General features: G+C 36.1%; 1 protein-coding gene across 1 annotated transcript in view; it reads right to left on the bottom strand.

Moving 5' to 3' along the window:
- Window positions 1–15,186, bottom strand: part of FARSB (phenylalanyl-tRNA synthetase subunit beta) — a 71,583-nt gene that overhangs the window by 18,788 nt on the left and 37,609 nt on the right. Inside the window, exon 16 of the mRNA XM_004453105.4 lies at window positions 5,950–6,105. Within this exon, the coding sequence (XP_004453162.1) occupies window positions 5,950–6,105 (156 nt within the window). The remainder of the gene's footprint in view (window positions 1–5,949; window positions 6,106–15,186) is intronic.

Genomic DNA, 15,186 nt, shown 5'->3' with positions numbered 1-15,186 from the left:
CAAAGGGAAGTAAGCTCTGTTCCATTCATCCCCAACACCAAAGTAGCACCAAATGACCCTGGTACTGTTCATTAAAAAGGACAGAAAGAAATTAGGTATAACTGCCCACATAACTACCATTAGCAGGAATCTGTGGCAAACACATTTAGTTCAATTATCATTGCAAAGTCACCAGGAATTTTTAATTATTAAAAAGTAAACCATATGCCAGAGTAATAGACTACAACTCAGTAGTCAAGAATGGCAGGAACTGGTAGTTCTTAATCTGTTTCTACTCTATTTTTTTTGATACTATATGAATACCTTTTCTTAGCAAAATAAGCTATACACAAAGTAATAATGAATCTGAGGAAATGATGTATCTAAACATGACCCAGCAATCAAATTCATGAGTTTACAGATTTACTTGGGAGGCTGGAAACTAATTTTTTTATTTGGTTGTGATATAATCCCCTAATATATATACATATATAATACATATCTCCTTACACATTTATACATACATATATACAAAAGTATAAATATATTTGATGAAGAAATATCAGCATTGCTACTGATTTATTTTGACAAGCACCTCTTCAGGCCTTGATTTCTAAAATCATAAAAAAGGATAATAGGGGAAGTGGACTTGGCCCAGTGGTTAGGGCGTCCATCTACCACATGGGAGGTCCGTGGTTCAAGCCCCGGGTCTCCTTGATCCATGTGTAGCTGGCCCATGCGCAGTGCTGATGCGCGCAAGGAGTGCCATGCCACGCTGGGCTGTCCCCCACCTAGGGGAGCCCCAAGTGCAAGGAGTGTGCCCCGTAAGAGAGCCACCCAGTGTGAGAGAAAGTACAGCCTGCCCAGGAATGGCGCCGGACACATGGAGAGCTGACACAGCAAGATGAAGCAACAAAAAGAAACACAGATTCCTGTGCTGCTGATAACAGCAGAAGCCGACAAAGAACATGTAGCCAATAGACACAGAAAACAGACAACTGGGTGGGGGGGTGGCGATAAATAAATAAATCTTTTAAAAAAAAGGATAATAGTATTTGTCATTAGATAATCAAAACAGATGTAGAAATCCTTATGAGAAATGAGGAGCTATTATTTATAATGACAATAATTCTCTTTGGCTTGATGAATTTTGCAGAAAGCATTCTCAGAGCTAAGCACATGACCATGACTCCAGGGAGATTGATGTGGCCACTGATAGGGCTGGGGCTGGAGTTGGGGCAGTGAAAGTAAACATCCTGCCTTTTCCAAAAACAGCCAGGTAGACACATGGAAAAAGGCACTTATTCAGGACAATGATGTGTGTGGAGGAGTTACCTCAGCTTCTCAAACTCATATATCCTGGACATTTCACAGAAGTAAAAAATTTTAAAACATTACATACAGTATTCTATTAGAGCCGAAGTAGATGCAAAAGGAAACTCAACATTGAGTCTGTAAATGCTCACTCAAAATAAAAAACCATAGTAACAACTTGGCCTAAAACACTGAACATAAAGATCTACAACCACATGAGAAGTAGTTCTAATTTATTAATGTAATTACTCATTAAAAAAAGAACAAAACACAAAACACGCTGGACCAAGAGAGCAGTCATCTACATATAGGGAAAGTTAAGTACAATCACCGGAACATCTATATTCTGTTTGGTGCTAAAACATACAGGATACAAATTACAATATCATAGCTGTAAAATAATAAAAATCTGGCTTTTTAAAAGGTTATAAATACATATTAGCTGTATTATATAAGACTGTAAGTGGCACATATGAAATTTTCCAAATGCTTGATGTTGTATATTCTACTTTCCTAAAATATCTTAAATCATTCTTCTCCTTGGTATAACCATGGCTACCAGTCAAGTTCTAGTCTGCATTTCACACTCTAGAATAGGGGTTCTTCCCCCCCTCCCCCAAAGATTTATTTATTTATTTCTCCTCACCCCCTCGTTGTTTGCACTTGCTGGGTCTGTTCATATGCCTTATCTTCTTTTAGGAAGCACTGGAAACCGAATCCAGGACCTCCCTTGTGGTAGTCTCAACTGCTTGAGCCACATCCACTTCCCTAAAACAGGGGTTCTTAACCTTTTTTGTTCCACAGATCCCTTTGCCAGTCAGGTGAAAACCACAGACCCCTTACTAAGTCTATATATACTGTGTATTATTTAATAAATATATCATACCTGCACCAACATGTCTCCACAAGAATGTTTTTTTAATTCCAATTCAAGCTCAAAGGCCCCTTATTAAGAACCCCCATTCTAGAATATAATACCTTCTAACAATTCTCTTCCCATCTACTCTCCATATCATTCAACCTACGTACTGTTGCCAGACTAATTCCTCTGAAGTACATCACTCACCTGTTTTTAAAAGGGGGGGATGGGTAAGGTACAAGAAGCTTCAATACTTTCCCCCTAATTAGCTGAAACTCGTTATTCTAGCATTTAGGACTCTGTAACAACAGTCCCAAACTCCTTTCTCACCCTACAGTGAAACTAAACTAATACATCCCATGGTCCCATCATTTCTGACTTTCCTCATATGGTTTGCCTTGCTTCCCATCTCCACCTTTTGCTTCAAAGGCCCATTTCACTCCCAAATGTTTTTCCTGATACTTTCAAGAAGTCATACCATCTTCCTCCTTTGAAGCCTCAAGACATGCAACTTAGCAACCTGGTTTAAGAGTTAGCCTGTCGTGATCTTTTCCCCCCAAACATTCCTTGAGAGCAGGGCTTATGTTCTACTTATTGTTGTCTTCTTGCAGCATGTCTGCTGACTGGGAATTCAGTCTTCTGAGAAATAAATTCTTAAAGAACTTATTGAAACTAGAAAGTCACAATATTACATTGTTGGTTTATAGGAATACTGTCAATACAAAAGTTATATCATAGGTCCAACAAATTCTGCTCCAATTTACTATTCAGTTCTTTGCAACCTTTCAAGGGAGAAAGAAATCAGACCTCATTTACATAACACAATCTGTTTCAGGAAATAGATTTTTTTTCAGTAAACCTGTTTATGAAGTAAGACTTTGCACAGAAAATAAAGAACAATCCTTACCTCATACCAAGTGCAAAAATCAATTCAAAATGGACCAAAGACCTAAGAATAAGGACTATACCAACTCCAGAAGAAAACGTAGGGAAGCATCTTCAGGACCTTGTGTTAGGCAATGGTTTTTTAGACTTTATACTAAGGTATAAGTAACAAAAGAAAAGTGATAAATAGGACATCATCAAAATTTAAAAACTTTCATGCCTCAAAGGGCTTTATCATATAAAAGACAACCTACATAATGGAAGAAAGTATTTGGAAACCACATTTCTGATAATGGTTGAGTATCCAAAATACATAAAGAAATCCTTCAACTCAGAAACAAAAAGACAAAAAACCCAAATAAAAAATGGATAAAAGACTTGAAGAAAATATACAAATGGTCAAAAAGCACATTAAAAGATGCTCAATATTATTAGCCATTAGGGAAATGCCAATCAAAACTACAATGAGATACCACTTCACAGTCACGAGAATGGCTATTGTTATGAAAATGGAAAATTACAAATGTTGAAGAAGATCTGGAGAAACAGGAACACTCATTTACTGCTGGTGCAAATGTAAAATAGTGCACTGTTGTGTAAGACAGTTGGGTAGTTCCTCATAAAATTAAGTATAGAACTTCCATATGACTCAACAATCCCACTTCTACATATATATCCCCCCAAAATTGAAAGCTGGGATGCGAACAGTTATTTGCACACCAATGTTCATAGTGGCATTACTCACAATTGCCAAAAGATGAAAGTCACTCATGTGTCCATCAACTGATGAATGGATAAATAAAACGTAGTATTTTCACACTATGGAATATTATTATTATATGGATGAACCTTGAAGATATCACATTGAGTGAAATGTCAGACACAAAAGGACAAATATTATATGATCTTCCTGATATGAAATAATTACAATAGGCAAATTCATAGAGTCTGAACCTAGAATATAGGTTACCAGGGGACAGAATACGCATAGGGAATAGAAACTTAAGGATTAAAATATACTGAGGAACAGATGTGGCTCAAGCAGTTGAGTGCCCACCTCCCACATGGGAGGTCCTGGGTTCAGTTTCTGGTGCCTCCTAAAGAAGGCAGACAACACACAGACAACAAGCAAACAAAACCCCAAAACCAAAAACCAAAAAACAACAAGGAGACAATGAGTGAAAATAACAAGCAAACAGATAAGGGAGCCACTCGGGGTGGTGAAGGGGAGGGCAAAGTATACAGAGTTTCTATTTGGAACAATGGAAACGTTTTGGTAATGGATGGTGGTGATGGTAGCACATTATAATTAACAGTACTGAATTATATATTTGAATGTGGTTAAAAGGGGGAAATTTTAGGTTGTATATATGGTAACAGAATTAAAAAAAAAATCCACGGACCTGTAAAACGCAGTGAACCCTAAGTGAAACCATGAACTATAGTTAACAGTACAATTGTAAAAATGTGCTTTCATCAATTGTACAAATGTTCTATCCCAATGCAAGGTGTTAATAATAGGGTGGTATACAGGAATCTTGTATTTTATGCATGACTATTCTGTATCCCACAACTTCTCTAATAAGAAAAAGGTGTTTATAAAATAAGATAAAGAACAGCTTACAGGTTACCATTAAACTGAATGGCAAGGACTTAGAGCAGAAATCTAGATAAATAAACCTCTGAAAGGGCATTAAGAAGTCAAGCAATATGGTCTCATGGAAAGAACACAGGAAAGCAGAAGCCCTGGATCTGACATGTGACCCAGTCCACCTCACTGAACTCGTTGGCCTCAGTTCCTTCACTTGTTACACCAGCAGACTGGACTGGATGAATAAGAATCCCTCCACTTCTACTACTCTAAACTTCTATAAGAATAACACATGTCTTCACTGGATTATTTCTAATCAGAGATGTGGTAGAAAATAATTTCCTGAATTATTTATTCTCAACTATAATTTGAAAAATTGAAGGAAAAAAAAAAAGAACCCCACAAATCTTCAACCTAAAAAGACTTATATTCCAGGGTTAGTGCATTTTTAATGAAGTCTCAAAATAAAAACAAAGCTAAAAATCAAAACAAACAAAAATAAACTCTGAGGACTAAGTAAACCTATGAGAAAAGCAAAAAATATTTTCCCTCCTACTTCATAACCACTACAAGTAACCATAAGTAACATTTTAAAAATGAATGTTCTTTTTGAAATTGAAGATGTCTACAATGGTTAATAATGAGGTAAACAGTAGCACTCAGTAGTAAAATATTCCTTTCAAGTGTTTCTGAATTTCTTGTCTAGCAAAATAAACTCAGATTCAAGCTACAGGAATATGAAAATTAAAAATTTCAGAGTTCCTTGGAAGCTAACATATTAGAAGCACATATACTATTCAGTTATCCTAACTTTAACACTCATGACAAAGACTTTACTGTACTTGGACTTTCTGGGAAAAGGATTCCCATACTTCTTAGAGCAACTTTATTACTTGATTAACATATGTGAAGTCTTTCAGGGTAAGTTCAGAGTAAGTTTTTTATCTTTCTGCCCCAAAGGCTTCAGACAGGCTGCTTTTTGAGTGCAAATCTTCAATTTAGGTTCTCCCAGTTGTCCAGTTTGGATGTGTAGGTTTGCCATGGGGCTTGTGGTTTGACGGAGCCAGTTTGGGTAACCCCTGTAGGGCTATCATGGCTCAGCTAGAACAGAAGTATATTGTGTGTCCCTTTACAAGAGTTCTGAAAAGTGTTGTTTTTGTTTTTTTTAAATCCTGGAGGGAAAAGGGTAATATACTAACAATTAATTGAAATAAAGTTTTATCCCTAATGAATCAAAACTTAAAAAAAACTGTATCAAAAAGAGGACTTAAGAGTCTTCATTACATTGCTGCTAACTCTGGATTCAGTTGATCTGTCTTACCTTCTGATGCTTTGATCATATATCCCCCCTTCTTTTCACCAGAAGGCACATTAAGCAGCTGCATAATTCTGTCCAGCAGCCCATGGATTATCTCAAACCCAGGGTTCTTGTTGTAATAAACAGCACAGAGATGCCTGTAGTTTCTTGCACCTACATCTGGAAAAATAAAAAGTATCAGTCACAAGGCCACATTAGCCATTATGTTAGAAAATTATTTAATAGAACACAACCTAGGCAAAGTTAACAAGAAGAAAACTGACTTGATTAAGAAACATATAGAGAAACATTCAACCTCAGAAATGCAAAATAAGGTAAAATAGCCTTTTCATCCCTCAAATTTCCTAAGGTGTTTTTATTTGGGGGTATGGGTAAAAAACTCAATGCTGGTACAGGGACAATGCCTGATTTCAGCACAAGTTGGTAAAATCTTTTGTCAGTCTTAAAACAGCATAACCTTTTATTCAGTAACACTACTTAAAAAGTAATCCTAGATACAAAGAAGGCTTTATGTAAACTGTACTTAAGGTGGTTACATAAGTGAAAATCTATATTCTTAGGAAATATACATGGAAGTATTAAAGTGTTCAAAGGGCATGAATACAACTTACTCTTAAAGATTCAGAAAATAGGTAAATGGATGGATAGATGGACAGACAGACATATAGGTTTGTAGAATGATTCAGCAAATGCGGCAAAATATTAAAAGTTGGAAGGTAGTGGATATGGGTATCTGAGTGGGAGGTATGTTGGAGTTTTCTGTATGGATTTCATATTATTTTTGCAACTGTCTTGTAAGTTGAAATTATTTCAAATTGAAAAGTTAACAACAAAAACCTTTAAGTAGAAAGTCAATCACTGCAACATTATTTCCAGGAGTGAAAATTTTAAAAACCTAAAATAACCTAAATTGGAGAATGAATACAGCACATACATTCACAGCACAATACTCTACAGCTATTAAAAAGCATCATTATGAAGAATTACTCTAACAGACCAAGTGTAAATACTTGGGTAATGGTTACAACAAATACAAAAGCTTATGAAGAGGATTATCACAACTATGTAAATGTAAACATAAGCCAAAAAACCCTCTAAGCACAGAAAAGAAGACTGAAAGAACCCTAATCATTAACAGAGGTTATGTTTGGGTGAGGATAGTTTTTTTCCAATTTTTAACTAATTTCCATTTTTTCCTTGATTAGTATATATTATTCTACTTTGAAAATTAAAACAAAAACTTAATTTGTTAAAAAATAATTCCAATAGCCCAAATGTCCCGAGAGGCGAATAGTATATCAGTATGATGGAATGCTACTCAAAAATAAAAAGGAATAGTTATTAATAGACCTGACAACTTAGATGAATCTCAAAGGCACTATGCTGAGTGAAAGTAGCCAGTCTGAAAAGATCACATACTGTATGATACCATTTGTACAATATTCTGGGAAAGGCAAAACTATAGCAATTGAAAATTGTGGGAAAATTGGTAGTAACCTAGGGTTAAGTGTGGAAAGAGGATGTGACTATGGTGGTGCCACATGAAAGAGTTTTTTGGGGTGATGGAACTTTGGTGTTGTTTATACAAATCTACACTGTGTTAAAACTTGTTTAAATAAAAGAAATAAAAGACTTGCATAGCATATAAAGGTAGTCTGAAATTTAATGGCAATCATTTAACTTTATAATATAAAGTACATACTTGTGACCCTTCAATATATACTGGAGGAGAACAATGCTCCAACACAAACACTGAATAATGTTGGTCTAATTTTGCTTTTCAAATCAGAAGAGAAAGAACGAACTAATGCCTACCCAGGGAAAACAACTGAAAATAAAAAGCTATTTCTTATCAGCATATTCTGTGAAACAGTTCTTTCACAGAGTTATTTTCATAGGTAATAGCTACTAGCCATATCTGACACAAAATAAACTTTTACCTTCCAGATAGTCAAAAAAATATGGATACTTTAAGACATTGTTCTTACTATTAAATATATATATATAAGCACTTAAATGGGATAAAAGGAAAAGGGAAACTAACACTTGCTGAATATCTGTGCACAATTACTTAGTATCTTTCTAATATTTTATTTAATTTTCAAGACAACTACTCCAGGTAGGTGTTATCATCCCTATAAAACAGACAGGAAGGGGAGCAGATGGAACTCAGTGGCTAAGTGCCCGCTTCCCATGTATGACATCCCAGGTTCAAAGAAAGAAAGAAACAAAAAACGGACAAGGAAACAAAAGCTCAGAAAGATCAAGTAACTTACCCAAGGTCAAGCTAACTTCCTACAGCTAATCTTAATTAATTATATAACTAATAAGTGGCAAAACCAGGATCTGACCAATGATGGCTGACTCTAAAACCCATGCTATGCTCTCCGCGACATCTTGTACTCTAAAGGATTCAGATGGAAACAAAAACATAATGGCATTATATGGAAAAATGCACAAATTTTATTCATTAAAACAAGGTAAGTTACAGAAAAAAAAAAAAAAAAAAACCATAATGGCAGACTTATGCACTGCAGGTAAACCTACTTGATAAAGTCAAAGATGCATTCTTAAAGTCTTAAAGTGTCTATGATATGATAAACAGATGTTTTCATTTTTTAAAGTTTTCATGTGTATATCCTTGATACTAAAGAATTCTATTAAAGCAATTGGAATAAATTATTTTTAGAAGTCAGTTAACTAAAGGTTCTAGTGTCAAGGATATTGTAATTTAGGAGAATTATATTCTGAGTTAATATAATTAACATAAGACTGAACTGATGTGGAGAAATAACTCTTTTCACCATTTAACATTTCTGAGTACCCCTAACTTCAAGGTTTTCCACTCCAGGTATTCATAGAGGGGAAAGGTCAAAGCTACTATAGAGCTTGCACAGAATAAGCCCATAATCATTATTTTCTGAATAAATAAATAAAGTCCTGCAAGGGAGACAAGACACATAAATAACATTATCAACCAAGGCCAGGACCAGACAACAAACCCCATCCCAAGTCCACCCGAGCCTGCTGATGGGGGAGAGTAAGTACCGTATTTTTGTCAGTCTCTATCATTTTTATTTTCAAGGAAAATAACTTTGGTACTTAAAAGCTATAATCAAGGTGTAAGAATAAAGATCAATAGTCTAATCAGGCAGGCATAAAACCCCACTATACCAACCACATGCATAAACTAAAATGAGGGGCCTAAATCTTCTGCGGAGACACATAAATACACATTCTCTCTCTCTGAAGGGGAAAAAAATGAAATGAAACAGAACTAAATTATCCCTTTCATATTACTGACTTGCTTCTGGGTATCTTTGCCATGTGGAACCCATTTGTTGGTGTCACATGCTTCCACTTTAGCACACAGACAGGGATTGAAACTACTTTGTAGTTCCCTTTTCACTGTGAGGGAACAGCCCCACAGTATTGCCACCATTCAGAGAGCTTAGCAACATAACTGGAAGCTTTATTTTGGTAACCTTTGCCTTGGATTACTTCTTTTCTGATCTCCAAATTATGTAAAACTTGCCTTTTTGATAAGAGTGGCAACATCTGGATTAAAGACTTAGAATTTTAAAAGACAAATTAAGTAATATCTGATAATAATAAAACTAAAATAAAAAAAACAGGACCTTTAAAAATTATTTTCTACTTCATTCAAGGAAAGGTTTCAGAATATTTACAGCCTACACATGTAATGATTAACTTTATGTATTTATTTGAGCAACTGCAGGCTTATAGAAAAACTGTTATTACTTTTAGAGTTAATTTTGCAATATTTTAAGGAAGGGCTACTGACTTTTAGAGCTAGGTATGGTATTTTACAATGAGTATTGCAATGAGAGACCATATTACATCACAGTAAGTTCACTGACTACACACCACAAAATAAGAACTATTTAGATTGCATGCCAAAACTAGGGTGGTTGGGAATGCCTCAGTTCTTTATAACTCAGTTAACAGACCTCTTGTGTCATGTCATCAAACAATTCTGCTTTTTAAATGGGCCTGCCAAGTATGTCAGCCTAAATTATACATGTATATCACAGACTTCAAAGTACTGCCTGGAGAGGCTGCTCTACACCACCCAAAGGAGGCTTGGCTAGCTACAATTCCATAGGCTAAAAGAATATGTTCAATAAATTTTTTAAAAAGACAAGAATATAGATGGTACGTGATGTTCCCTAGTAGATGAATACTGCATACAACTAAAATTTTTAGAATAGGCTTCTGCACAGTGTAGGTCCATAAAAGTAACAATGATTAATAGTAAATTAGGGAGTTGAGTTATCATAGATGTAAAATGGCAGTCTCCATGAGGACCTTTCCACCCCTATTCTCACATTCACCTAGAAGCTCCAATAGAGGTACTTAAAAAAAAAGGGGGGGGGGGTACTGGGAGCCCAAAAAAGCTTCTAGGCCTAGCAACAAAAACAAATGAGTTTTTATGTTTTAAAGCATATCCCATCCAACAAATTTATTTTAAAAATCAGTACCCAAGACACCGTGGCTTGTAATGAAAGCTTCACAAATCTCCTGAGGAATTTCAATGTAGGACTAAATAATTTACAACAGCTGCAAGAATCCTAAGAAGACATAATACTTCCAAATATCATATCTAATGTGGGGAAATAGGAACTTTCATATGCTCTTGGTAGGATGGAAAATTTGTACAAAATCATTTTTGAGAGAGAATTTGACAAAATTGGCTAACCAATTTTATTTCTAAAAATATGTATTTGCACAAAGGTACAAGGATATTCATTGAGATATTTATACTTTAATAAAAATCTTATAATCTAAATAATCACCGTAACAGTCTTAATAAATAAATCATAGTGCACCCACACAATGGAAACTCATGCAGTCATTAAAAAATGAACGAGGTGGATAAATGTCTGCAATATATTTTCACAGGAAGAAGCAAGGTACAGGACAGGACAGGTCTAGTACACTGCCAGTTGTGTAAACCCTAAAAAGTCTTTAACCACATCCATGGCTCTAGGTAGAAATGTAAAACAAATGGTTGCATACGCTTACAAAAAGCCTGGCAAATAATTTGAAGAGCAGGATTAGGGAAAAGTGGAAAATGAACTTTTTTTTACTATGAGAATACATATAGAACACACATATATATATATTCTCTATATACATATATATTCGATTTTAAAACAAACACAATAAATTGTAATTAAACTTTTCCTTACAATGTTTCTATATTATAGCACCAAAGTACAGGTTTTCCTTCTTTAAAATAATGCTGAAAAACCATGCAACTAATGTGAGGAGAAATCTATGACCTTCTCAATGCATGAATGAAAAAGCCATGTCCTCATAGGTTAACTTTTATTTAGTTAACATAAACCTGGAACGGATTTTTATCTATTAAAAAAATACAATATTCAATGCATGACAGAGCATATTATACTCACGGTAAGAGATCTTAACTATGTGGAGCCAACATACTAAAATAACTTTCTATATTAAAAATGATGTATTTACACAGTGAAGATGCCATCACATATGCGAATGATGCTACTTCAAATATTGTTCACGTCAATGTTCCTTATACCCATATTTTTTAAATTATTAATTGGAATTTCTACATGCCAAAATTGTGAAATAGTAAAATTAAATTAATCCAGACTGGTGACATAAGCTCTCTTCAGAAAACCTCATTCCACATGTGGATACTAGATAATCCTCCGTGAGTTGATGGCTGTAGAATTCATGGACAATTTCTCAGAACTGAAGTAGTTCATAAGCCCAGAATGAAAAAGTTCTAACAGAGTTCTTTAAACAAAAACTATACAGAATCCAGTCCCTGTATCTTAGTAGCTTACAATGTAAGACAGATACACGAACACCAACACACATACATGTCTGGTACAAATCGGAAGCAGATTGGAAGAACAAACCCAATCATGGAAGAATAGTGAATCGGTTATGTTCCGTGATGGCCGTGTTGTTCCAGGAAGAGGAAGGGGTGAGAGTCTTAAATATTGAGATTAAAGTTAAGGGAAAAGAAAATCTAGGCATCCAAATGAAGCAGGCTGAAGCAAAGTAGATCACTTTCTGATTCAGAAAAGCTTCATGGAGAATGTGAAATTATAGTCCCTATTTCAGCAGTGATTGGGGGGAAAGGGGAAGTACAGCTTATACCAGGATTACAGCAGTGCTCTGGAGAAAGCGGGAATGGTGTAAGCAGGAAGGGAAGGCTGGAAGTGTGCTTGGTGAGCAAAGTGAGGTAACTGAAGCCCTCTGGGTGATCAGCAGCTTTTAACCAATTCCTTTACTCTAATATTTATTAAAACCCTCCAAATTTTAAATGTGGCAGCTGAAACTGAGGTGTGAGGCAATTTGATTGTCAGGGCTCTCCACAGATATATGTCAAATTAAAAACTGGCGATGATATCCTGTTAAATCTGAATTTCTCTGCGTACTTTACAAAGCCAAATCCAGTTTTCCTTTCTTAGGCTATTGCTCCTTTTTAAACTTAAAACAGACTCGACACAGTGATTTGTTTTCTCCTGTAATTTCTGTGAGATTCTAGGGATACTGGCAGCTTCACTGACCAGGGAATCACCATTCAGTGACTGCAGACTTCAATGTGCATTTAATAAAAATCCAGAGTATCTGACTTTGCAAAATACTGTTGCTATTGTGGGCTTAAAGATTAGTAATTCAGAATTAGGTCCTTTGCTCCTCTGAAGTAATTTGCTTTACAGCTTTGGTTATAGTTTAGTTATTCTGGATATTGAACAGGAAAGCCAATCAATAATTCACACAGCAACCTCCTATGGGTGGCTTCAGTGATCGCTCTGCTGATTTCCCCATTATACAGTTGAAAAATGTACCCAAGGGCTAAGTCTGCATTCAACTTCTCTTTCTAAAAAAACAAATGACACTCTACCCAACAAAAGGGATAAATCAGCATAGTCCCTTGAGTCATGACTACATTTTAAAAAAGGTACAGCTACTTTGTATCTTGAGGTTCAGTAAGTTCAGCGGTTGGCTCAGCCTCAAAGGACTTGAGTGTGTCTGATTTAGAGGAGAATTGTTAGTACTTGAGAAGTGTGCCTGACTTAGTCTGGAACCTGGAAGACTGATAGCCACACACCACAGAGAATGTCAGTGAAAAAAGTCCACATTGGCATAACAAACTGTCCAATTAGGTCAATGATAAAAATAGGGGTAAGTAGTCTTCTATCTACATTTTTTGTTTGTTTATTTAATGTGTGAACAGCATTTATTTTTCATGCATTCAATCGTTTATTTTTTGTGGGCCCCTAGCAGGCCAGGGGACACAAGCAAATACCAAACAATGCTTATTATGTGCCTGGAAATTTTCAAAATGCAATTCCATTTAATCCCTATAACAAATCTAATAGAATAGGTGCTATCGTTATTTCCATAGCAGAGATGAGGAAAGTGAGCCACAGAGGTCAAGTAAATGGTACAAAAGTAAAACGCCTGGTAAGTGGCAGAGCCCTGACTCAAACCTGGACACTCTGGTTCTAATCTCTCTCCAGAAGCAGTGTCATGTTGCCTCCACTGTAGAGTCCAGCTACACCAGGAAACAAGCAGGGAATCCATGTGCACATATTTAAAATAATCCACCAGAGTAGCTTCTTTCATTATGAAATAAACCTAGGCCTCTGTCCTGGTTTGAATCTTTTGTGGATCCCAGTAAAATTCGTTCTTAACACATTCCTATCCATGTAAGTCTATTTTATGTGGGATCTTTTGGTTAGAAAACAGTTAGGGATCTTTTCATTAGATCATTTTTATTAGATTATTCCTGTTAAGGGCCTTTGATGAGATTGTGGGACCCAGGGTAGTAAAGACCCAAGGTCTTAATCCTTTTGTTAGAGACCAGTAAGTATAAATGGAGAACTCAAGGCAGAAACATATACAGAAAAAGAGCCACTGCCATTTTACCCTACCATGTGAGAAAGAGGACTCCAGGATCACTTACAGCTATAGAAAGAAAGAGAAACCCTGAGAGGCAGGGAGAGAGTCTGGAGGCTGGAATCAGTGGAGCAGGCAAAGCTGAAGCAATGAGGCCCCCAAGAGCCTAGGCCCATGAAGCAGCCCGAAGCAAGGAGAGAGGACAATGTGCCTGCCCGCAGCTGAGCTTGGGGAGAAAAAGTAAGCTTGGGGAAGGCCGAAAGACCAGCAGAGCTGCCATTTTGCCTCGCCATGTGGCAGAGTCCAGAATCACCCTTAGCTGCAATTCAGTGAGACAGCATCTCAGACGATGCCTTGATTTGGACATTTTCACAGCCTTGGTATAGTAAAATATTCCCCTAATAAATTCTCATTATAAAAGCCAACCCACTTCTGGTATTTTGCTCTTAGCAGCTTTAGCAAACTAAAAAAAGCCTCCTACCATAAAAACATACCCCAAATCAAGTAAATTAAATCTACTTTCAAGATGGTGGACTAGCTGTGCACATCTAACTGCCTTGCCTGACTGCCTTCAATTTCCATTGTTATGATAGAAAATTCTTAAGAAAATGATGTAAACCATCATGGTGCAAGACAATAGACAAGAATAAGAGCAGTTATATCAATGAGAAAACAAAGCAGAATAATTAGACTAAAAACAGGTATAAACAAGTTCTGATACAGAGATGAGAACAACTTTCTGATGCAACAAAGTACACCAGAAGTGCAAATCACTGAATTAAAAACCGTATGGACTGGGTTTCGGGGGTGATCATCACCAGGGTGATTTGCTAAAAGATGGCAATGGTACTTAAGTACTGCTCTCCAAAGTGGAGGGTTATCTCCAACCATGGGCCTTGGTCAGAAACAGAGTAGCATCTAGACCTTCCCAACAAACACAGATTAAAAGAAAAATAGGAAAAGCACCTGCACCGAAAACTGTAATACTGTAAAGTGTTCCATGTCGACAGTAACACCTTCCTTGTGGCAATTGTGGGGACCCCAGCTTGTTTCCCACCCTCAGAGCTGCCTGTTTGTGAGCATGTCCTGTCCATTAACCTGCATTGCCTTGTAGGGAGTCCTTGCAATTAGGGAAGAGGCCCATTTCTGAAAACAGTATTTCAAAATTTTTGATGACACCTAGTCTAACCTACTCCTCTATTTATATATATAAATGGATATAAGAAAAGATCAAAATAGCATAAAAATTAGAGAACTAAGAAGAAAGAAAACAAGTTAAAGTTCTCAAAAAATGTTGACAATGGAATTATAACAAATTCTCAG

Source organism: Dasypus novemcinctus, chromosome 7 (assembly GCF_030445035.2).
Source record: "Dasypus novemcinctus isolate mDasNov1 chromosome 7, mDasNov1.1.hap2, whole genome shotgun sequence".
NCBI classification, from domain to species: Eukaryota; Metazoa; Chordata; class Mammalia; order Cingulata; family Dasypodidae; genus Dasypus; species Dasypus novemcinctus.
The sequence above is the reverse complement of the archived record's forward strand: the minus strand, read 5'-3'. Positions and strand labels throughout refer to the sequence as shown.